The 24,411-nt window shown below is 45.7% G+C and overlaps 1 protein-coding gene across 1 annotated transcript in view; it reads right to left on the minus strand.

The window, feature by feature from the left end:
• Positions 1 to 18,351, minus strand: part of RGS9 (regulator of G protein signaling 9) — a 30,297-nt gene extending 11,946 nt beyond the window's left edge. The window contains exons 1-9 of the mRNA XM_085304725.1: positions 18,118 to 18,351; positions 12,247 to 12,343; positions 9,474 to 9,524; positions 9,196 to 9,302; positions 8,375 to 8,426; positions 7,259 to 7,317; positions 6,794 to 6,870; positions 4,946 to 5,027; positions 4,294 to 4,365 (exon numbers count right to left, since the gene is read on the minus strand). Coding sequence (XP_085160851.1) covers positions 4,294 to 4,365; positions 4,946 to 5,027; positions 6,794 to 6,870; positions 7,259 to 7,317; positions 8,375 to 8,426; positions 9,196 to 9,302; positions 9,474 to 9,524; positions 12,247 to 12,343; positions 18,118 to 18,351 — 831 coding nt within the window. The remainder of the gene's footprint in view (positions 1 to 4,293; positions 4,366 to 4,945; positions 5,028 to 6,793; positions 6,871 to 7,258; positions 7,318 to 8,374; positions 8,427 to 9,195; positions 9,303 to 9,473; positions 9,525 to 12,246; positions 12,344 to 18,117) is intronic.
• Between the last annotated feature and the right edge of the window lie 6,060 nt (positions 18,352 to 24,411).

A 24,411-nucleotide genomic window follows, 5' to 3' on the forward strand; every position in this document is an offset into this window, starting at 1 on the left:
CAACAAGAGTCACACAGCTAATCCACAGCCCAGAATTATCCCGTCTAATTAACCCTGTGGCAGACACAGGTCTGCAGGGTGCCAATGCTGCACTTCTCTTAAGCGATGAGGAACGAAGCACCTGGTATAAAAGTGACACCAGCAGTATGCTTCTCCCAGCCTCTCCAGCGAGCGAGCTGCCCCTGCTCCGAGGACAGCACGACACTCTTCCAGGGCTGCTTTCTGAGGGGACCACAGTGGGGACAGATGTGGTTTTGCCTTAAAACCCCATAGCTAGTCCTGTTCATGAGGGAGAAGCTGCTCTACATATGGAAGAAAAATATCCACATTTAGCTGAAAATCAGTTGGTTTTCAGAAGATACACTCACCATTTCAGTGGCAGGAGCCAGATACACAGCAGACCAGCCAGTCTGTACAGCACTAACGTGAAGCCAGCCCATGTGATCTTAACACAAACCTAACCTAGCCAATATGGTACTAACAGAGAACCTCGCTGTGCGATTGCAAGGGGAGGAAGCTTTCCTTCTGCTGGAAGTGCCATAACTGGCTCTGAGCAGCTGCAGCAGACATTATCTCAGCAGGGACAACCAGGAAAACAAATACTAGCTGCAGTAGCAGCAGTGCTCTGCAGGCCACATGCATGGAACTGAGATGAGGATTTAAAGGCTGACATATCAGGGTAAGTATAATGATCTTGAACAGTAGGATCATTGGCCACAGGGGTCCTCAGCCTTCCCTGTTGATGCAAAGGCTCCTGGGACATGTTACAGGAGATGGAGGATGCAACTGTTGTTTGACTGGGAGAAACTAGTAACAGCTAGCAGGAAGTAGCAGCTGCAAAGGCATGAGAGCAGAGCTTATTAAAAGCCAGAGCACCGACACTGCTACCTGAATGTAAGCAAAACTCCAAGGCAAAAGGAATCGGGCTTAAAGAACGAACTCCCACAGCATCGGCTGACTAGTCTGAAAATTACTTGGGAAAGTAGCTGGGTGGGCAGACTGCRCTTAGGTTACTAGCGACAGAAACACTGTTCTGCTCACAGCAGAAATAAACTATTTTCTGCCTCCATTTTGATCATAACATTGAGCCTGACCCCTGCTCACAGAACTCCAGGATAAAATTCCCATTTCCTTCCAAAGTCCAGGATCAGGTCTGTTTTGAGTATGCTGGGAGCTAACAGGATAGTGATGCAAGGACTAAAGAACAGCTCTGCACCCTTTCCTGCTTGTAACAGTACACCTGATGTCAGGTCAGCTTTTGCATAGGCATCACTCCCTTTTTCTACAGTGTCATCGTTGTTTCAGATACACTGTAGAAATGGAGGACAAAAAGCCATCTGCTTCTGCAGAGAAACTCATCACTTTTAATGTCCTAGAATTGCCCTCTTTAGAGGATTTCATTTCTGTTTCAGGCCAGCTATTTCCTGCATTATAGGAGGGAATCTCCTTAGGGAACCAGAGATACAAATCAGGCCCCTTTGGATTTACCAAGTGCCAGCTGAACTGTTCCATTTGATGAAACTTAAGAGCAGTTAGGGCATTTAATTTATGAAAAAAAATCAGATTAAAACCATTAGATGGTTTTAAAAGGCCCCTCATTTCTTCTTCTGTTTTGCCAGATGGATGTCTTGGACAGCCCTAGCGCAGTGGGGTGAGAAGAGGCAGATGCTGGCATAACAGCTTGAAGACAGCTCGTATGGTAGTTAAGTTGTATTAGTCTTCTACAGGGGTCTCAGAGGCAGGCAGTCACACCACACACACGCACGAGACAAACAGCTGGCAGGAAAGAGAAAAGAGACACACAAAGTTAAATGTTATATAGACTAAGAAAGCCATGAATTAAAGCGCCATCATGTAGACAAGTCTTATATGTAGGTAAACAAGAATAAAGAAAAAAGGCTAACCCTCTGCCTTTCTACACTGAGTGTGCATCCTACACCAAGGACCCACTCCTGCCAAAGCCTGAGTCTTCAGGGTCAGCCATCTGGAGAGCCAGGCCTGGGAAAGCCAGGGCGGCTCTGGTGGGGTGCCCAGGGTGAGGAGAAGATTTGCTAAGGCTCACACAGCTGGAGACGAATCAAGGAGGAGCCCAGTGCTGACTACCACATCCATCACTCTCCCCAACAAACACTGCAGGTGGTAGCTGTGTTTGTAGTACACAGCTCCAGCCCTTTCTAATTCTGAAAGCTGCAGTAATTAGGAAGGATCCTAGCTATTCCACCCTACAGCTGCACATCACTTCCTTTCCCTTTCCCAAGTGCTCCCATCACCAGTGCTTCTAGTTTCACTACTGGTACAAGGGAGCCTGTACACCCTACCCCAGCTGGCTCCTTCCTGCAAAATGCCCCAGCAGCGATCCCAGTGTCCTGCTGCACACACAACACCAGTGCTCCTCACCATACCCAGCCACTCACAAGAGCATTGCCAAAGTGCCCCATACCACCCACTCATTTGGAAGGAAATAAGATTTAGAGCAGAAGAGTCATTTCTTCTAATAAGATTAACTTTTCAATGCCCTTAACAAATGACTTATCACAATTACCCTGGGTAAGCTCCCTAAGCCTTCAGGATTCAAGTCCAAATAACAATTAGTGAAAGACCTCAGTTTGGCTCAGGCAAGTACCACGTGCTCTTCAGGACAGCCTCCTTCTTGAGGCACACAGCAGCACTTAGACAGCCAGCACAGCCTTGTCACACCCAGCTGCCACTGCCTGAGCACTCAACATGCACTTGATGGCTGCAGAGTGTGGCTGCGGCCCAGGGCTGTTCAAGAGCCCTATGTCTGCAGCCAGTCCAGAAGGCTAAAGTCATGAGCTCCTGAGTGCTGGGACATCTGCTAATTTTCAGCCAACCGCTTGCATGGACCTCTGCCATGGGCATGGGCCATGGAGAGCAGCTTGCAGAAAAGGGAAAGCAGCTAATCCAATGGTGGATAAATCTGGTCTTTCAGCTGTTCTCAGTGCACTGTCAAACAATCTTTCAAAAACAAAAGCAGAAGCAAGAAGAACCTTCCCTTTCCAGTTCAACCTCCACAGAGGAGACATGGCTCAGAGACCAGCTTAAAGAGGAGAGGCAGTGAAGTCACCCCAAGCTTCGTGTCCTTTAGCTCAGGCCCTCAGTACTTCTTGGGATCTCCATTTAAGCRTGAAAGGCCACAAGTCTTTCATGTCCAGAGTGTGAACTGAACTGTGGTCCATCACCTCAGTTCACCTGTGCTATCAAACAGCTGTCAGATGGCTAGAGGTTTTCAGGAAGTTTGCAAACCTAAAATCTCCTTCCATATCAGCTATAAAACTGTAGGTAAGAACGAGAAGTCAGCCTACTCTTTCAAATCTGATTTTCCGCCACTCCTCCTTTTCCTCTCCAGAGGGGAGAGGGGGAAAGAAAAAAAAGCATTCCTGCAGCTGCCAGTTACAGCATTTAAAAAAAAATAAAATATCCCCCCAGTCCTAGCATTTTGCTCATTTTTAGTCTCTATGGCAACAGAACATAGTTAGCCAAAGCAATTATCCTGCCTCTGGCTGTTGAGATGTTTAAAAATTCTTACAAAAATGAGAAGTTGTGGGAATACAGTGAGTTTGATCACAGTAACATTTGCATTTAATTGCCAAGATACACTTTGACTTCACTTCCAAATGAATGTTATGAAGTGCATAAATACAGAATCACTTAAAAGGGCTGATAAAGAAAGGGAAGGTTGGCTCCAGTTCTTCAGCCACTGACTGCACTTGCTGTACTGTGAATTCTAAATTGGTCCTACTCAGTTTTTACAGTCTCAGGTCATTAATGCTGTTTCTTCAGGGCTTTGCTACACAATATACATTCTTAGACAACATATTTTGTCTCCTCTGCACCACCCTAACTTCATCTTCTTCCTGCTCATTCCCCTTTTGGAGGTCTTTTTTTAAACCTGGATCTTTCCTCTGATCCTTTATACCCTATATAGAATTTGTTCAGCACAAACCACCCCATCACACACACCAAGCAGTTGGATGCAGAAAATTCCTTAATTCAGCTTCACCAGCAGAGAGAACATGTCCTGTAATTACACACTCACACTAACTGACATGGCAAGAAAGCTGATAAGATTTTTTTTCAAGCCAAAAAAAATTGCCAAACACTATTTCACAGGTCACACCCCCTGGACAATGAGACAGCTTTGACTTCTGGCCCATTCGGCTGTCACAGCTGAGCTGACTTGCTCAGCTTGCAACACCCAAAAAACTAGTCTCAGGGTCATTATCTGAGTCCTCCCAAGTAAATTCAGTAGATATGACAAAAATGCTGTCTCACCTGGTTTACCTTATTTTCATTGGGATCTGTTACTCGGTCTAATCCATACTCTAGGATATCTTGCATGCCGGGCTGTTACAAACAAGAAATATCAATAGCTTTAACTCATTTGTTTAAAAGTCAGTGGGACGCACAAGCACAAGTAGAACCCCAGACCTACAAGGGCTCTCACTCATCATTCTCCTCTGCTGCCTTACACAGTATATTCAGCTAAGGGCTTTAACGAGGAATGGGATTGGAGAGCATTGCTCCTCAGGACAGTCTAAAAGCAGGCTGCGACCAGAACAGCTTTGCCCAGGAACTATGCTGAGGGGCAGCTGCCCGGTTGTGGCTTGCAGCCAACAGTGCCCCAGGGGAAGCTTTCCTCTCACTCTCCTGGAATACTGAGGCTGAACCTCCCTTCCTTGCATTTTTGAGGGCAATCAAGCAATCAAGGAGAAAAGTGGGTGGATTTAGGATTCCTTTTGCCTCCCAGTCTGCAGCTGGGAGAGCTGACAAAGCTGTGGCACATCTTCCTCTGTCTATATCTACAACTTCCCCCCAAACCTCATCTGCATTGCTGCCACTGAGACAGGTGGTTCGTCAGCCCTACAGCCTGGTTGAGAGAGCACCATTTAGACACTAATGCCGTACACAGTCACCCTCTACTTACAGGGGTTCGATTCACAAGCCAGTAGGCTCTCTCCTGGCAATCCAAGGCGTACCTGTCTGCCTTCTTCCGTTCCTTCCCAGCCCTGCAAAGCCAAGAACAGGATTTAATTCCAGCAGGGGAATTCATGAACCTTCTCTCCCCAAATTAGCAAGATGACAAAGGTGACACACACACACCCTACCTCCCATCTTTCCTGCAACGTGGATCCCAGGCTGATTGCATGGTATCCTCATATAGGCTGCTACTCCTGATCACATCTAATTCTAGATTCCAAATCATGCTCTTCACATGGCCACACATGACTGCTATTCTCTTCCCCACCCCCTTAGTTTTTGAGAAACCTTCTTCCTGAGCTCAGCTGGGAGCAGACACATCCTCTTTTGATTAGATAGCCCTTTGGTAGAGTTTTATGCTAACAACCAGTTACTTGTGGTTAGTCTGGCTGCCTCATGTTTATTGGTCTCTGATGTTGCTGGACAGCGTCTGGGGACTTCCACGCAAAAACACATTCTATACATATCTCATCCCTGTCTTTCAGTAAAGGGTGGCATTTCCTCACACAAATGATCTGGAAATAGTGCCAAGAATGTTCTCAGGCACTAAAACTCAATCACCTCTACTATTAAATAGAACAGGTACGAGGATGTTTTGGGCTGGACCAACTAATTCTTTCCTAGGCAACTCCCAGGCACGATTTGGGACTTAGCATGGGCAAGGGACCGTTCCCAAGAGAGTGTTCACAATGTGGCCACCCTGCTGTGGTTTAACAGTACGGATACAGGCTCTTCTGCAAAAGTCAGCCTCAGTATTGTCAAGGTCTCAGATAGATATAGTCTTATCTAACTTTAAAAATGCATCTGGCATCTCTTAGCCTAAGTCTGACTTCAGTTTACAACAGTCTCACGTTTAACGAGATAATTATCTGATGAGCTGTATTCTGACCCACTGGCTACAATCCTGGGAAAGACATAAACAGTCCTTGAACAGCAGAAGCAAACATACCCTGCTGGAAAGTAGAAAAGGTAAAGGGAGATCTTTTCCACTTCTGTGGATTCATCTCCAAAGCAGTAATCTTATCCCTGGGAATCTGAAGCATTCAGTTCTTAAAAATCAAGGCATTTTTGCCTAGGTGCTCTAGGTGTATTTGAAAGTTTTCTCCAGAAGTCCCTGCTGAGAACATTTACTTACTACTTCTTAATTTAGATCTGAAGTTCTGTTATCAGATACATGCAAACAATAACTGAATCAGACTGATAACAGTTCCTAAGTCCCAGTGCTTGATCCACAAATGCTCACAGACAAGCCTGGTATTAGAGTCAAAAGAGACTGTACCAAATGAGGACTTCTACACTGCAGCATCAAACCTTGGTTTCTTCAGGCAGTTACATCAGTTGCAAAACACTACACTCATGTGCAAAAATCATTTGCAGAGGTATAAGCACATGTCAGCAGGAAAGGCACCCACCCCCGCCCGTGCTCTCGCTTTGACAGACCACACTGATGCCACATCTTTGGTGGACAAAAGTCAGGCAAAAAGAGAAAAGCAGGTGCAGCAGGCAACAGCGAGGTTTTGCAAGCAGGCATCCAGTCATTTGAAAACAGCTAGATTTCTTCACTCATGAAGTACGAGGTGAACAAAGTGACACTCCTAAACCGAGAAACCTCAAGCTGATACGGAAGTCAGGTTTGTTTAACAATCTTGAGGGGCACTTGCAAGTTATTTTAAAATGGTAATTTGTTATGCAGTTATGTTTTTAAACTGTAATTTAACTGCATACCAAGACAACAAAGCTTTGCCTTCTCATACCCTCCCCAATGAGGCAAATAACAAAACCTAAGTCAACTCACTTATACTGCTCTTTGGCCTGCATAATAACAAAGTCCCACTTGTAGTTTATTTTTTTATTGAGCATGTTGTAATGTTCCTGGAATAAAAATAAAAAGCAGTTAGTATGAAAATTCTGGACAAGCCACTCCCATCCTAGGGCTTTCTTGACTCTCAACAGTTCAACTAGGTTAGGTTGGCAGTTGAGCCAGGAAATCCAGTTTATTCCAAGTGTCATTCCTATGAACTACAGCATTTCAAAAGTACCACTGCAAGGAGGGCAATTACTCCTGCTGAAATTATCACTGACTTCAGAATATTCTTCCGGCACCAGTTACTTTTTCACTTTTACAGTTTTGGCCTGTGAGGCCACTGGAGTAATATTTCATGCAATTGAAAATAGGCGATTTTTTTTTGTCACACTCCAGCTACAGGAGCAGATGGACAGCAAACCTGGGGCTTGCAACAGAACAAGTACATCTCCTTACCTTTTCATATTCTTCTAAAATTCCCTTCCTCTTAATGTTCTTCTTTGCTAAGTAAATTGCTGGATAGGGAAAAGTAAATAAGCAGTAACAGACAGTTAGACCACCATATCCACATCTAGTTGATAAACTGCCCACACAACACACACAGGCATCTTTGTCTATTAAGATATCTTCCCAGGCACAAGCTCCAATCTCACAAAAAGCTCACTGAAGAGAGATGAACTTAGTGCTTTCATTTTGTCATGGATACTTCATGAGCTGGTACACAGACTGCAGCAGCCACACTCCAGTGCTCTAGAGCGCAGCATAATGAGCAGTACGCTCCTTATACCAGCAATCACTCCTCCTCTGGGAGCTGAGCCAAGGTTTCAGGGGTCACAGAATACTGGGCTAAATCTTTAAGATGTTGAGTTTTTTAGTGTTGTTCCTACAAGCTTTCCAAGTACAAGCCAATGTCTTGTCCCAAGTTTTAAATAAAGTRTTCCAATCTAAAAGTCTTTTTTCCCCACCCCTCAGGTGATCTACAGCATAATGTAGATAAAAAGGCACACAGAACAATCTTGGCATAAACAAACCAGTCTGAACTGCACAGCACAGCCTGCAGGAGCAAATCAAGCTGTTTGGCCCAAGTTTCATGACCAGTCCTATAATAAAAGGCATTACAATGGCAGCAAAAGCTCAATACGGAAGAGCTATCAAAATATGGCAGCAACCACAAATTGCTTAAATAAAGAACCATCTCTAAATGCAAGGCTTGATCCAAAGCTACAGGGGGACAGTCCTGGGCCAAGATCCAGGAATACGCTTAACTACTCAGTGAAATCTAAGCTTGTGTTTAAGTCTTCCCTACTCAGCAGGGCATTTAAATGTGTTCCAGCCTGATGGGTCTTGGTGATGTTCATAGAAATTTAAGTACTTTATCTAACMAGGGCCACGATAAGAAGTCACATTCAGAGTGCTCCCTCAGTTCTGCATTACTCACAAAATAATATGAAAGCAAATGCAAGAGGTTGGTCATGCAGAAGGACATGAACAGTAAACATGGTACAGAACTCTATGCATAAGGACACAGGATTTTCAAATCTGTGTCAAAAAAAATATAACGCTATCACTTACCATAGTCTGTGTCATCAGCAGGCCAGCTCTGTGCAGGCCAGAAATAGGGAGTCTGCAAGAAGAAGCTCTTAGTTAGTGCACAGTAGCCTTGAACTCATGCCTAGAGACACCCACATTGGAGGGAGAAGAACCCTTTTCTCTCTACCACGCTCAGAAGCTCAACTCCCTGGCTGTGTGTAGGCACACACAGTGGTACAGTTAAGGAAAACAGAGTTCATTAGCCCATCAATGTCAAATCCACTTCTGCTTTGCAATCAGTTACGATGGTCAACCCTTCACTACTGCCTGAACATTCACACTGAGATGCTGGAGCCTAATTTGGCAGCATGGGGGAAGCAGACTCCTCATTTGAGGTACCTGTGAGAGTATCCTAATTTCTCATCATGAAGGAAACAATCCATCCACGAACTTGAATACATAGAAAGCACAGTAATGGATTATGATAATTATTCAGTGTCCCCAGATAGTATTAGTTATTAGCTAGATACTACCCAGATATCACCTATTACTAGATTTCATTTGATACTTTAAGATCTAGAAGGAAAAATACATTTAGAAGAAGGTACAGTATTTTAAGAACACTAAATTAGTTAAAGGAAGTATCACAGTTTACTTGTAAGCTGTGATCTGATATGCAGAACTGGTGTCAGAGTGAGAAAACTGGCCTCAGGCTTCTCTGCGGACCCCTTTCTTCTTCCTTCTGTATGCTGAAGGATAAGCATAACTATATAGTTCAGTCTCATGACTTCACCTCCTACAGAATTGCTCCAGTTGTCTGCTTTTCAAACTAGCTCAATGCATTTAGATAAGGCGCAACTCACTTGGAACCTGTACAGGCTGCTGTCTGTTTTAAGAGTGAGATTCTTTGGCTCCTGCAGAGGGTAGATGTATCCATATTTGACAAACAGGTCCCCCAGGTGTAGTGCCTCTGGAARTGGAGAACACTGATGTTTTGATTGCACAGAAACACTGCAGTGGAATTCAGAAATGAGCTACTGCTCAGGACAGAAGAATACATCTAAGGGGTTCTGCCTATGGAGATCTTAAATTTTTATAAAGATAAAGCTGAAAAGGCATCTCTGTTTACATCTCTACTTACCTTCTTCAGTGATCTGCAAACGCTGGAGAATCCACTGCAGAATATCATTACCTGTAAAACAAAGAACTTATCAGGTTCTTCAAGTCAGAAGCATGCAGTGCATGGGCCAAGATGAGACTTCTCCAATCCTTACCCCTAAATTTGCTCCGAAGCCTACCAAATACACAGATCCCCTGTTCCATATATGCCCTCAAATGCACCATGCAAGAGAAGCAGAGACAACCTGCACTGCTTTTCTCCTACCGGCCACACTATCCTTCAGGAGTTTCTCCTGGCTGAGCAGGCATCAGCCTTTGATTGGGAGAGGGAGCGTGACAAAGGCAATTAACTCAGGTTGGTACATTGTGAGCGTGCAGAAAACCCAACATATGGCCTAAGCATCACTTAAACTGTCATGATGGGCTTAGAAAGGACATAAGCAACGCAAGAGCTCACACTTCCAGAGAAGATATTGTGCCCTTGTTTTGCACCATCATATCTGGAAAGAATGACCGCAAAGTATCTTCAGATCCACAGAGCATGGTGCTATCTCAGCTTTAGAAAGAGATCAGTGACTGATCTTCTCTAGTCCTTTAAGAGATATTACTTCCAGTGCAGAAGCGATATCCAAGTCTAGAATTCAAGTTGTGGTGCTAACAGAACATATTGAAAGGAATCAAAATTTCTGTATTCACAAACATTTCATCTCTCCCAGTTCATTTGTTGGGATATGGCCAGTCATACTCATAACCAACATACACTTCCAATAGTCTTGTAATCTGCATCCCAGAACACAGTACTGTGAACTTCCTTCCATTTAAACAGGGCCAGGCAAAAATGCAGTCAGTCCCACATCATTACCAACAGCCCCTTCCTTCAAATGTCCTCTACAATTGCAAATTGAAATGACGACCTTTCTCGACTTTGGAGTGATGACTTAGCCTTCTAATGGAGCTCAGAGCTTTTATCCTACTGCCTGCTTCCTGAAATAGATGAAATTAAAGGATTATCTCATCACTCATTTCTAGACAGCTCTCTTTGTAAGCATTTTCACTAAAAGGTGTGCATTAAACATGGAAAGTTACTTGCTTTTTCAATTGTGAGCCATTTTACTGTCATGGAATTTACCTAGCTATCTTCCTGAATTTGAAGAGCTTAGCCTTCTTCAGTGGATTAGCATCCACCGATCAGTTTGCTCTAGTGTCTTCACAGTTCCCTCATTAAACATGAACCAGCCTCTTCYGCAACACCTAAAAGCCAGTAACTGTATATACAACTTGAGCAGCACTAAAAATATCATAGTCTAGAGAGTGAAAATGACTGACAAGAAAGGAGACCACAACTCAAATGCTTGTCAGAAGCTGACTAGAATTTACAACCTACGCAAGAGGGAACTCCGAGCAATTCTGGTTAAGGAACCAGAACCAAGCAGAGAGCACATAAAGAGGATGAACACTCACGGGTATCTTCCCTCCACATCATCTATCTACTGGCTTTCAGGAAGTGGTATTTTATAGTGCTTAGACATCAACAGAAGTACTTATTCTCACTTCATTTAACCTAATTGGCACATTATCTTCAGTATAGGGGAAACTTCTCTGTAGCGCTGCCTTAACTATTCAACAGGAACTAGAGGAGGCAAGGCTTTGCAGATGCAAAGCACCCCACCAGCTTCAGCTACGCAGCAGCTATGCAGTTTGGACCGTAACATGTAGGACGTGCTCTTGAGACTTCAGACGTCATTCTGAAGCTCCTGAGCTTCAGACATCATTCAATTCTCCTTACCGTCACTCTGACTCAGACTGAGCCCATGGGCACGTAAACTTAATGACTTTGCTTCCAAATATAAAAAAAAGAAACAAACAATACACAGGGCCTACAGGGCTTTGCAAATACCATGGGGAAGAATTAATCTATTTGACCAAGTTTTCTCCTTAGTTGCCTGGAGCAAGCTCACTGGTTTCAGTGGGAATTTTTGTTCTGAATTTCAAAATGCTGCAGAAAGCCCAAAGCAGGATGAGGCTTTGGTACAGTTTGTGTGAATACTTACAATGGAGGATCCCTCACAAGAGCTTACATGATGGTTTGGAGAGTAGGGAAACAGAAGTGCTGAGAGTGCATTGCTAGTGTCACGTGAAAGGAACTAGCAGGCACAAAGGAAGACTGTGATAGGAGTTGCTTCTAACACTAGACATGACATAGCACAGCACAGCTACCCATCTGTTTTTTCTTCAGCCTGTTTGAAGGAAGAAAAAGCTGTCATTTAGAGACAGAAGTGGGTTGAATATTTTGCTTCTTTTCTGCAAATTGAAGAAAAATGATTATTACTAGAAAATGTTAAAAGGAAGACTAATTGCTTGTTGTTCATTTCTGAAGCACCATATTTCAATTTGATTCTACTCTGCCTACTTTAATTGGATTTTAATATTTATCCTGATTTGTGATCCAGCACCAGGAGGAATACAACAAGTTTGGAAACTGAAGCTTCTGTTCATCTGTATTCTAAGGCAAAAGCAAAGTCAACTGAGTTAAACTCACACAAGACAGCTATAAGTGTATGATTAGCAATCTTCATATCTCTTCTGCAAAGAACCGGGAGTGAAATGAAACACGAGTGAGAATGAGATAAAGGGAGCAGGTATGTTTCAAAGGATATACTGCAGACAGTTACTGGGAACAGGGGCTCCAGTATGCACCCAGGCAGTGGAAACCCAAAGGTGGCCATGAGGTCCACATACAGTTTTTCTTTGAAAAACTTCCTTGGCTAGCCCCCCTCCCCAAGACAAGCTCTTACCTGTCATGGCATGTGGGATGTTTGTGATCATCACCCTCTGAGTGTGCATCTTGATGCCTGTGTCTGGATTCTGCATTTCCATCATAAGTGTTTCAATCTGCAAAGCATGACAGGGATAGGCTACATTACAGCAGCGAGCATGGCCAGGAGAGGCACCCCAGGGCCGTAGTAGCTCTGGGCACTCTCAGAGGGGACGGCAGAGGAGCAGCACAGGGATGGATGCAGTGACCACAGTCCTCTCCAAATCTCCTCCTTTGCGTTGGGGATGCCACTTAAAGACCATGTTGACTTTCACACTGAGCCAGTGTCACTCCCTCCTACAGTCCACAGCAGATGCATATGCAGCCATGATTAGCAGGTGACAGGGTGTAACCACTCCATGAAAACTGAACTAGGAAGAAGAAAAAGTCCTAGCTCTTTTTCCAGACATAGCACTGTGATGGTTTTGTCTTATTGAATGATATCTCTGCTACCTGTAAGTCTTCTTCTCTGGCTCAGTGGGCTGCTTGCTGGGGCAATTAAAAAGAAAAGTGGGAACAAATAAAATCTGGAAAGCTGCTTCAACTGCTAAAATACCCCATCTGTGCACAGGCTCAAAAATATTGCACCATGCACCAAGAAAATCAGTAATAGTTTGGCTGGAGACCAAACAGTAAAGGTTCTGTTTCTAAATAATAAACAGATAATAACCAGATGAGATTTCAAAAAGCAACAGGAAGAGAACACAACTCTGCTCCCGGGCTGTGCAAGAAGCACAGACCCCAGGGAGGAAAGAACAACCCATCCTTTGAGAGGAGACCCACATTCAGTTTCCTGTCCCCCCGTAAGCAAACATGGGTAATCTTGGGGAAATCACTCTGTCCAAAATTCAGCATCTGCTCTGCAAACAGCAGTCCCTTACCAAGGATGCTGGCAGAACACATACAGCAGTGCCAATTGCCTCCATGCTGCAATGACGGGGGTCATACCTTGCTGCACACCCCTAGCCACTGGCAGGACCCGTTGGCTCAAGTGGCACGTTCTCTACACGTCGTACAGCACACTCTGCTTTAAGCCTTTGCGTCCGGAGYGTACGTACAGGGCAGCCATTCACTCCTTGCTGGATTTGTGAGACAGGCCTTTACCAGTTGAGAGCAAGCAAATGATTCAGAAGCCCACTCAAACCTCCCAGCACAGGATGTTCTCTCTTCTAATGAGTGAAGAGCTCCAGACATTTGYCGCTTTTGTATCTTGCTGGGCTCCCTCACATCATTTTTAAAAAAGTAACTTGTATTAAAAAAACAAGCGAAATGAACATGGAGCTACTGTTGGGTGGTGCCTGCTGCTCTGGTTGCAAACCACGTGCTTTACTGATCAAAACTCAGCATGTCTCTTCCTTGTGTCCCAAGGGAATGGTCTGCTTACTACAGATCACTAGAGATTAGGAATTGCTGTCAGCACCAGCCTGYGAGCAGGAGGCCAGAATGGCTAGTTAAAATATAGTGAGAACATTTGCTTACCTTGATAAGGGTTCTAGCACATTTTGTCACATTTTTGGCCAGGGAAGCCCTGTCTGGTTTGACTTTTATATAGCTAGAAGCCACTTCCTGCCTTTGGTTGATGGGTGGAGACGTACACAGTGGGAGAACAGCTAAAGGAGCCAGGCTCTGGGGCAAGCTCACCTTAATCACAGAGCTGTCATATGGCACAAACCCCACTGAGGTCTCCTTTCAAACCAACCTGAATCTCTACACAGAAGTGACTTCACCCAAAAAGCCACAGAGAAGATGACAGAAAAACTGTTCCCTGTCTGATTGCAAGAAGTCACTCAGTTTGTTAAGCGCAAAGCACAACTAAACACACAAATTATAGGAAAAAGCATCAGCTTTACAGCAGCATGTGGGATCCCTGGGGATAGTCACGGTCTTCTACACAAAACACTCATCAAGAAAAGCTTCAGCAACTGACATGGGACCCTGCAAACCCTTTCCTGCAAGTGGGAGTAGCAACGGACTGTTGCTAATGGATTACTTGGGTGAGTTACCCTGGGTGTTTCCTGTGCTTGTTTTTCCTCGCCTCACACTTTGAGTACCAGCTCCCCAGAGTCAGGGCATCTTCAGCACGGAAGCATCAGTCTCAGAGTGCTGGGAGTTTGGCATGCAACAACAAAATACTTCAGAGGTGAGAAGTTCAAACCCCTCTCAGCATGAACTCAGACAGGGGTATCCTTGCTTAAGATACAAGACAGCAATTCTCCCAGCAGGCTCCAGCTTAGAGTGCCCACTCCTGATGCTAAAATTAAACATCTACTGCTTTCACCATCATGAATATTCACCCAGTTCTGCACCTCACTCCTACCCCACCCCCAATACCTAGTTCTGTTTGCAAAGATCAACATTCCCTGCTCCAGTTTCTCAGGTTGCAATACAATCTTTCATCTTAAATCCTGTCTCAAAAGATAATTAAATTATCTTGTAGGCTTACAATTTAACAATCCCGCTTTGCACATTCATAGAGGATCAAGAGAGACAGAGAAAAAAAGTTTTGTTAACCAGCTTCCTGCTTTTTCTTTGTTAGAGCTGAGCTAAGGAGGCCTGTTCCCACTCCACCCAGGGTGTAGCAATCCCACACCCAAAGTACGCACATCTATAAATGGAAAAAGTGAAAGGCTGGAGCTGGCTCTTCCCACATGCTACTTCTTCCCTCACTGTGCCACCTTCAGCACTCCAGCAGGACCTCCTCATTAAACCTGCAAGGAAATGCACAACCAAAATACAACCCTGCCTGGCTCATAGACACTGCCGGAGACATTCAGAGCTTTGTGGAATGTTTTACGGAGGCATGTATCACTGGGTTATCYACTTCAGAGAGAGGGAAAGTGAAGACAGGAAGGGAAGAGGCTTGACTTGGCCTACAAACTACAGTCCTTTGTGATATAAAGTCACAAGTACTCATTTCTTGTCTCTGAGATCCCTTGGGGAGAGCATAGGAAACCTGGAAGAAGATTCACAGCCTTCCTTCATGCTCGCCCACCCATTGCCAGCACAGCCTCTGTCCACACACTCACCCTGCCACAAGGAAGGAACGAAAAATGGATAGGTTCAAATAAGTCAAGTGGCCAACAGAAGCTTCCTCCAAGGAGCTGTCACAGTAAAGCCCAGCTCCAGTAATGTACGTGGCCTCAGTAGACAGCAGCAATCTACTAAAAACAAAACCACAAGTCAACCCCTAATATACCTCTAGAAACATCCAGACAGATGTGGGGAAGCAGCTACTGGAGAGCTAAACCAGGAGAATTCAAAACAAGATGCTGCTAGAGTCAGTAAGCCCCCTGGGCTATGCTGTGGATCCAGGAACCAGTTCCTCCCCAGTTACAATGCTGCATCAGGAGTCAAGCTGGATGTCAGAGACCAGAGTAAGAGGAAGGCAGAGGAAAAAGGCAAGCAGCATCCATCAACCCTGCCCACGAGGTATGAGTCACGATGCAGTTCATGTAGCACAGCAAGGAAAAATACACAGCCCACCAGCTGCCTGAGAGCACAACCCTGCAAAGTGCTGATTGATGCTTTGCCAGCTGCTGCCTAACGGAGGCCAGATCCCTGCTGGTGGTGTAGGCACAGACACCAAGAGGTTGGTCTGATTCAAATCCCCTGAGCATCTGGCCTGAAGTGCATGTAACTGAAGTGTGAGTTTGGGAGGCTCCCTCCCTGTCCTGGCAGACTTTCTGACCAACATTCTCTTCTAAAATGCTTTGGAATAAGTAAATAAATAAATAAAGCCAAACATTTTTAATGTGAGTTTTATGGGCTAGGCCACGTTTGCCTGGCTACCCTGCCCAAGGGCTGAAACATGCTAACACAGGACACGTGCAAGGTCAGAAGGGGGATCAGGGCAATAGGAAAGCTCCGCTCTCACCACAACTACTGGTTCTGGTCTTGTACAAAGTCCTACAAGTGTCTTTTGCTTCAGCTCTCAACAACACTGCACCCACCCATGGGCCTAAAGCCCCTGCCCCAGACTGAGGCACAAAGCAGGAGCCACAGGATGGTGTCACCAACCACAAGGACCCAGCTCTACATCCAGCTCAAGTTGTGCAGAGCAGCCTTACTGCAAGTACAAAGAACTGTCCGCTCCTCTGAGGCAAAACCTTTCCTTCTCCCCCTCTTCTGGTGGCAGGGCTGCTGCAGTCACAAGAAGTCTGTTGGAGAACCAGCGTACAGAGGGGCACCCTAGCTCCAAAGGCACAACAGCACCAACAGCCTCACAGCACCTGCAGGAAATCCCTTGGTTACAGCATATGTGCCAGCTGGTGGCAAGGCTTGAGTACAGACTTAAGCAATTAACAAAGCTTCTCTCCAGGATTTTAGCTCCTCAAGGATCTAATCCTGCAAGGTGCTAAGTGGATATGTGCCAAGCATCCTCAGCTGCCACCACCAACAACTGTTAAAGGTGCTTGGTATTTCAAGGGCATGCCCTGCTCTCAGAGGATGTGGCTGTCAGCATACAAAGCACACCGATCTAACAGCCAAGGCTTCATCCAGGGCTTTCCCACTGTCTGGGAAAAAACAGAGGAGGAAGGAAAGCAGAGGTGAGAGCCAAAGCCTTTCTACTGACCATCRCAGGAGGTTCCTTTCCTGGGGCTAAACAGGTCTTAGGCATGCAAAGTGCTATAACTACTCAAATCCTCTCCCAGCTCACAATGCAATTGTGTATTCTCTGTAACAATTCTGTTTTAACAGATCTTCCCACCTGAGGAACCTGAGGGCTTTGCAAAGGCTGTTATACGCCCACTGAACAGCTAAAGCATAGCTGCTGGAGGGTGTCTTCTCAAAGCACACAGTTTCTCCTCTGCACCCTCATGTGCCACAGGTTATTACTCCGTACAAAATTTGGCCCAGCATATTTCCTTTGGCTGGGCTCCCCAGTCAAATTTACCTAGAAAAACACATCACGAAAGAAAATATCCTCTTTACTTCCTCCAGCTTGAGAAGTACCAGTGCTTGTATTGTCAAACACATACTTTAGGACTGAACAGCCCCAAATTTTCCCCCCGTAATCCTCCTGCCTTCTTAGGCTGTGGGTGTTGCGTGAGAGCTAATTACAACTCAAAGAGGAACTGAACAGCTGTACTTGTCACTGGAAATTCAGCTAATTCCACTCAACAAGATAAGCTGCAGACAGGAAAAGTAGGTGGGAGAAATGCTAGCTTAACACTATGCCATTAAAAAAAAAAATCTCTGTAGACATCAGTTACACTGAAACCAGCTACATTTTTGAATGAACACTACAGAAAAAAAACCCAAACAAGTTACAAAATTACACATCCTATCCAAAACACGTAGGCATACACCTTCCCACTCTCTCAACTGTTTCTGGTCACAAACACACTCATCTCTGAAAGAGTGGAAAGAGGCAGAGAGCAAACAGTTGGCCATGAAACCTCCTCCCAAAGCGAGCACCAGCTGGAGGCACCAGCAAGGCACCAGAGGACCAGCCGCCCGCAGCCCCCCGCAGAATGGGGGGCCCAACACGGCAGGTGATGCTATTTCTCCTAGTTTATGACACCATTTTCAGGGCCTTTGGGGAAAGAGAGGSGAGAGGGAGGAAAGTTGCCAGGAGCACAACTAGGCTGAGATACAGCTGTAAGAACAGGCAAATCGGTGTTTTCTGTGTGCTGCCCCGCAGCCCCCAACCCCTGGCCCCAGCGGGGCTCCACAGGGGGCATGCAGCCCCCTGACGGGTCCCGGCACCCGGACCCACGGCTGCTGCCCCCGCAGACCCAGCGGCGGCTGCTGCCCCCCGCGGGCACGGGACCGGGCATCGCCCCCGGCCAGGCGGGGCGCCGGCACCCGGAGCGGTGGGGCTGCGCCCCCGGCGCGCCTCGGCCCTCACCTTTTTCAGGAACGCCATTCGCGGGCGGTGGCGCTGCCCCTGGTCCAGCCGCGTGACGGTCATGGTGCCGGGCCGGACCGAGCGAGCGAGCGAGCGAGCGAGCGAAGCGGCAACACCGGCCGAGCGCACCTGGCCGCCGGCACCCGCCGCGGCCGACTCCTGTCCCCGCCGGAGGCGGCGCCGGCGCTGCGCGCCGCAGCCAATCAACACCCGCCTCCCCGCGCTCATTTGCATGAGGGCGCGGGACCGCGCGGCCACCGCCCCGGGCCGCTAGGGGGAGGGCGCGCGCGCCGGCGGGGGGCAGGGGACAAGGCTGGGGGCAAGGTCTGAGCCAGGCCTGGGGTCGGGGCTGGGGGCTGGCGCTGGGCACAAGGGCTAAGGCTGGGCTTGGCGGCGGGGTTGGATGCAGGTGATGGGGYTGGCCCTAGGTGCAGGGGATAGGGCTGGGTGCAGGGGCTGGGGCTGGGGGCAAGGGCTGGAGCTGGGAGCATGGCAGGGGTAGGGCCTGGGGGTGGGAGCGGGGGACAAAATGGGAGCTGAAAGTGGCACAGCCTGGTTTGGGAAGATGCTGGGTGCCTCAGGTTGCCAATATGAGCTGAGCTTGATAGACATCCTGGAAATGATCCTTGCATCATAAGGCTGTTCATGCTGATCAGGTCAGTGATGCTGGGGGGGAGCTAGTGGGACCTGCATGCGCTGCTCGTTCCTCAGGAGATGGGGACGATTCCTCCCCAAAAGACTCCCAGACTGGGGCTGGAGTAAAACAAGAACATGTAAGGCAAGGCTGTTGTGACTGAGCATCCTGCATGTGCTAGCAGGTAAGTAGTGCTTCAAGCACCTGTTCCTTGAATGTCCCCAGCCTTGGTCAGCTCTGCTGTGAGCTGCAGATGCAGAAGCCAGCCAGCGTCAGTGCATCTGCTGTCTGGGGAAATTGTGACTCATTGTGACCAGAGAAAGACCACTTGGTTACTAAGTGCTTCCTCACCGTAGAGCTGTTTCACACCAACGGGTGGGTGAATGCTATCTGACTGACAGCACTGGAAATGAAGAGCTTCGTTTGCCCAACCAGTTTCTTCAGAGAATCGTGGAATCTCCTTCTGCTGCCCAAGGACTCAGCCTGCCAGTACAGGGAGGGAGGAGAGGGCTGGCCCCTCAGTCACACAAAATGTTACTGTGCCAAGTCTCACACTAAGCATTCACAGGAATTCATGCTAGCCACATGGGCATGTTTTGCCTTTTTCACATTAGACTCCTACACATACTTGTGTGCCTGTGTCCCTGATTCCAACACAGAAAACACACTGAACAGGCATTCAAACCACATCCTCTGTGAACACATCTCATGCAGCACCACTTGGCATGCTCTCGCAGGTCCTACAAATGCACATACACGTCATGMATGAATGTTTACATCTCACCCATATGCATGCACGCTCACTTACTACATATACGTTTGTTTCCAAGTTATATAMGGATAGCTCGTATTTCCCCCACACATGCAAAACTGTTTCTCAGGGCAGCGGCTTCCCAGCCAGTGTTTTTGTGACTGTTCTGACATTACAATCTGTGTCTTGGGCACTTGAGAAAAGCATGTTGGCTCTGAACTCAGAGCAGTGCTCTTTTTCCATTCACARTAATAGCCTAAAGGCACAGGTTGCTTTCCCAGTTGCTTTGTTGCCCTCATGGAAGTATTTTATCTTTATCTCTGGTCTTTCACAGTATCTGAATGAGAGAGTGGTTTGGAAGGCCTTTCTCCTGTGTTTGCTTGAAATCATGTGAAATCTGGCCCTGTGAATCACAACAGCTTCTCGATCACAGACACTATTTCCTTTCCAGAAGKTTTTTCTGGCATTCTGCTTTGGGCTGCTAGGTAATTTAATCATTATGAATAACCTTTTTAGTTCCACGTGCTAATATCAAAGTAATCATATCTCATGCTTCAAGGTATCAGCTGATTGCKAAAAGAAGCAGGAGGAGAGTTCTTCACATGTTTTCAGTCTCCTATTTCAATTACTGAGTTGCTGTTTGACCTTTGAAACAAAGCTGAAATGCTGGTGGTCCTCTCAAATTGCAAAGGTGATAGAAATTCCARTTGCATTGACTGTCCTGAAGGAAAACATTGGGAGAGAGAGGGAATTCAGTGGAGTCTGATGAAGTAAGGAAAGGACAGGGAAGCCAACAGGCATTTGGAGGGTGACAGCTATCAAAGATGATTCCACTTTCTGAGAGAGACATATTGGGAGGAGAACAGGATGGCTCCTATATGCAAGCAATTCTTTTGGACATAATATCAGGACATGATACCAGTCAAAAAGAGGCAGCGTAGTTTCTTGGTTTGGTAAGCAAACCAGCAAAACTTGTTAATGAACTACAAATGGTTTCTCTGAACAGCTATTTGCATCACCCTTCCTGTGTTGTGGAAGGGCTCAAAAGTATTTTAGGTGAGGTGCAAACCCTGGCCTAAATAAAGCATCCAGCACAACCAACTGCATGTACCTTGCATGCTTAGAGGAACAAAAATAGTCATTTCACCCTGAAATGCTGACTTTAAAAGTTCCACTGAGGGATATCAGTGTCTTATCTAGGAACATTTGAAAACTGAGTCTGCACATAAATTCTGAAAGAATATTTTCCTTGCAGGAGAATCAGGAGACATAGCTGTGAAGACCTGAAAACTGAGGTTTGAACTCTCAAACCTTGTTGCGCTCCAGAGCTCCAAGTCATTTGGTATGTTGCAGTACTGGCACAGACTCCTCCCCTCTTAGATCAAGTYTGGATTTTTTTTTCAATTTCTAGTGTTTTCTGATAAGCTAAAATAAAACCTACAAATATAATTCTATCCATTATAAAGCTAGTTCATCTTTTCTATAAGCAATGTGCAGTGTAAATTCAGGTATGATGACATTTGTAAATGATCCAAACCACCAAACACAGAGAAGATCAGAGATAAACTGCTTTTCACATGCTGCCCAGGTGAATTACCCCATCGGTTAACAAGCTATGGCAGATTTGCCATGTGAAGCACAAGGCATTTAGATCAGATTATAGGGCATGGACTGGAGGGCCCCAAATCAGGAATCCTTCAGTTGGAGAAAGCAAATAGACTTCTAGAGTCTTGGATAGTTTTATTATGTAAATTTGCTAAGTCAAGAAAACAAGGGACTAAGAATAGCAGTAGCAGACTAAGCGCAGGCAGGAGCTGTGCATGACTTCGTACCTACCCAGTGACTTCTGGCTTTCCAACTTAGTCCTGACCTACAGCACCCCTAATTATGAAGAAACACAGTTCCTGGGGWGATCACTGTTTCTCACAATGCTATTTTCCAACACAAATCCAACTTATGGAAGTTTACATGAACGTTCCTATCCCACATGTGAGGGACGTGAAGGCCATTGTGAAGATACATTCATGTGGTCCATGTATCATATGGCAATGATGCAAGTCCGAGCACCCTCCAGAGTGTGCAGATCCCTCTGTGTTTACRCCTGTGGGCCACGAAACATGCTCTGACAGAGCAAGGTAAAGTGGGTGCGAGTTAGACGCTGAATTCTGCACAAGACCCCAGAGAAAAAAGCCACACCATACTAACCAGAGACCACACTTCACATTCAATGCAAAACAACCCCCACTTCAGTCTACTCCCACTTTAGCTGCAGCTGTGTCATCTCCTGGTTGTAATACCCCTGGAATTGCCAGGGAATGGTCCAACAGGATCTTAAACTTTGTCTCTCCATTCTCCTTCCAAAGTCCCTTTAAGTTAGCCTCATTCTTAATAGATCCATTCATAGCTAAGATGACGATTCTCTTTGCTTTCTCTTGTGGAAAGCATGGTAGGTGGAATCCCCCCTTTTTTACAGATCACATTTCCTACGTGGTTGCCCTTTCTTCACACATCAGAAGTTGTGTCATGCAACACAAAAGGCATGTGGTGAGTAACTACCTTTCTGTCTAAGGAAATTGGAGATGGTGGTGAGGGGAAGGAAGGGGCTAAGGTAAGTGAAGCAACAAGAATGGTACTGTAAGAATGTCAAGCACAGACTGAATTTCAGCACCTTGTTCCTTCCASAGAGATTTCCAAGCAGTTTTCCAAAGAAAGGTGGAAATGGTGGCTTGGAGAGAAAGATGACTTAGTCTCAAGAGCCCTAGCAAGGCAACAGTTAAAGCAATGTCTCCAGAGCCCATCATCTTATCCGGTAGGTCACAACCACTGAAAATGAGGGGCTTCCTTAGAAGCCGCATGGGAAGAGCTGGGAGCAGGATTGGGCAGCAAGCATTTGTTTCCCGTCACTCCTAGACTTTCCAGAGACAGGAAAGCTAAGGAAAGAAATGGCAAAGAGGAAGGAAAAAAGCAAAACAGCAAAAGACCTTGCGCACCCTGCCTTATAGATGAGACCTAGCTGCTGGGGAGAGAGGATGCAGCTGGGCTAACACCTGACCCAGGACTGAGCTATTTTGCTTCCCCTGCCAAGCTGGATAACACTGAGCCCACTTTAATGTCCTCCTCAGGGAACTCTAACATCTTCAGCTCAGGTTTTAATATGATGGGGCATAGTCTTTCCCTCTCTGCAGCATGCTGAGGGCCATGTCACTTTGGCAGAAGATTGGGAATGGTATAGCTACAAGGTTTTTGAGGGCACAGTTGCGAATTTGGAGAGAAGAAGAGAGGAGTGATGGCAGCACTGGAAGAGACCAGTGACCACCTAGCAATGAGATGACCTGGACAGTTGGAAATGGGGAGTGGGAGTAGCTGAGAATGAGACGATAAACTGAAAGAACAGGCAGGAGTGACAGGCACCCTGTTTTGAGAGGGACAGCAGGAAGCGGATGACTGGAGGATGATGGTTGCACAGGGCAGATGGCTGCGGGCAGCTGGAGAGAGAAGCCAGAGAAGGAGGAGGCTTTAGCAAAGTCATTGGCTGGGTGAGTGGATGAGGGAAAGTGAAGTGAAAGGACAAAAAAAGAGGAAGAAAAGGACAAAACTGAGACTACCAGGGAGAACTAGATGAGAGGCTGAAGCAGCACTGGACAGAAGCACAGGTAGCCTTAGGAGATGCCTGTCTATTCTGACACAGTTCTGACTTCTGGCAAGGGATGGCCTCAGTTAGTCATATTGCTATCAGGAGACACCAGAAAATAGCCTTTACTCTTCTTTTATCCACCCCCTTTATCATTGCACTCCAAGATTTAGGTGCATCTCACTGGCCCAGAAGGCAAAGACACATGTCATCCTTTCACAAGCTTGGCTGTCGTTATCTTTTCTGCTGCACAACCATGATTTTCTTAATCTGTTTCTGTGACTTAATTCACTTTTCTTTGTTATACTTTACYGGCAGGAATTAATCAGGACCCAAGAATTGTTTTAATATGTTGGCCTTGACTTCTTTGTTTTTAACTCTCTCCCTCAGTAAGAGGCAATAAATGTTCCTTTCCCTTTGAGAAGAACATTAAACTTTTTGAAGGAAAGTGCAAGTACTGTTAACAGTTTCCTTATGCAGACAAGAAGCAYGCAATAAGAAAGGATGGCAGAATTTTCATTCACTGAAAACTACTTAACTCCAAGAGGAATTGTAGGAACTTGGGAGTCTTCTGCATTTCTGAAGATGAGATTCCCAGAAAACTGTGTCAAGCRAGCAAAGATCACTTGGTTTTAAATCTTAGACTAGAGCTCAAGAATTACTGGCTTTTATTTCTGTACTAAGACCACTAAGATGTGTTTCTTGGATGATYATATGAATTTTATGCAACCACATCCTGCTCTGTTTTGATAAATGCTTTTTTTATAAAGACCGTGTGGAATAACTCAAATGGAATTTATCTCCTTGTGGGGACATTCCCTATATAAGGTGTGAACATTAATACTCATCATAGATTTTGATAAAGGAAGGTCCTTTCAGTAAACAGGCAAAGTGACATTTTCTCATATTAAGCTCAGCTAACAGTTTCCTCATTCATCTCTTCCTTTTTCTTTTTTTTAACTTAAAATTATTGTTAAGAAAAAGCATAAGAGCACTGAGGGAAAAAATCAGTAGGTACCAAAGTTAAGGAGATGTAATAGAGATAAAAGAAATGTTTAATATAATCATATGCATTTTTGTATACGTGATTTCTGCAATATAGTCTGTAAGCGGCCATGTCGGAAGAGCATGACACAGACGTATGTACTTGCAGCTGAGCTGCATCACTCACATATATGTGCTTATCTTTCAGTCAGATGAGTCCTTACATCTATAAATGATAACAAACGCGTCAGTGGGCAGATATAGGAGAGCACAGAGTGATTTGACCAATATGTA

This window comes from Rhea americana, unplaced genomic scaffold (genome assembly GCF_003343005.1).
Source record: "Rhea americana isolate MKP2758 unplaced genomic scaffold, rheAme1 scaffold_21, whole genome shotgun sequence".
Taxonomy (NCBI): Eukaryota; Metazoa; Chordata; class Aves; order Rheiformes; family Rheidae; genus Rhea; species Rhea americana.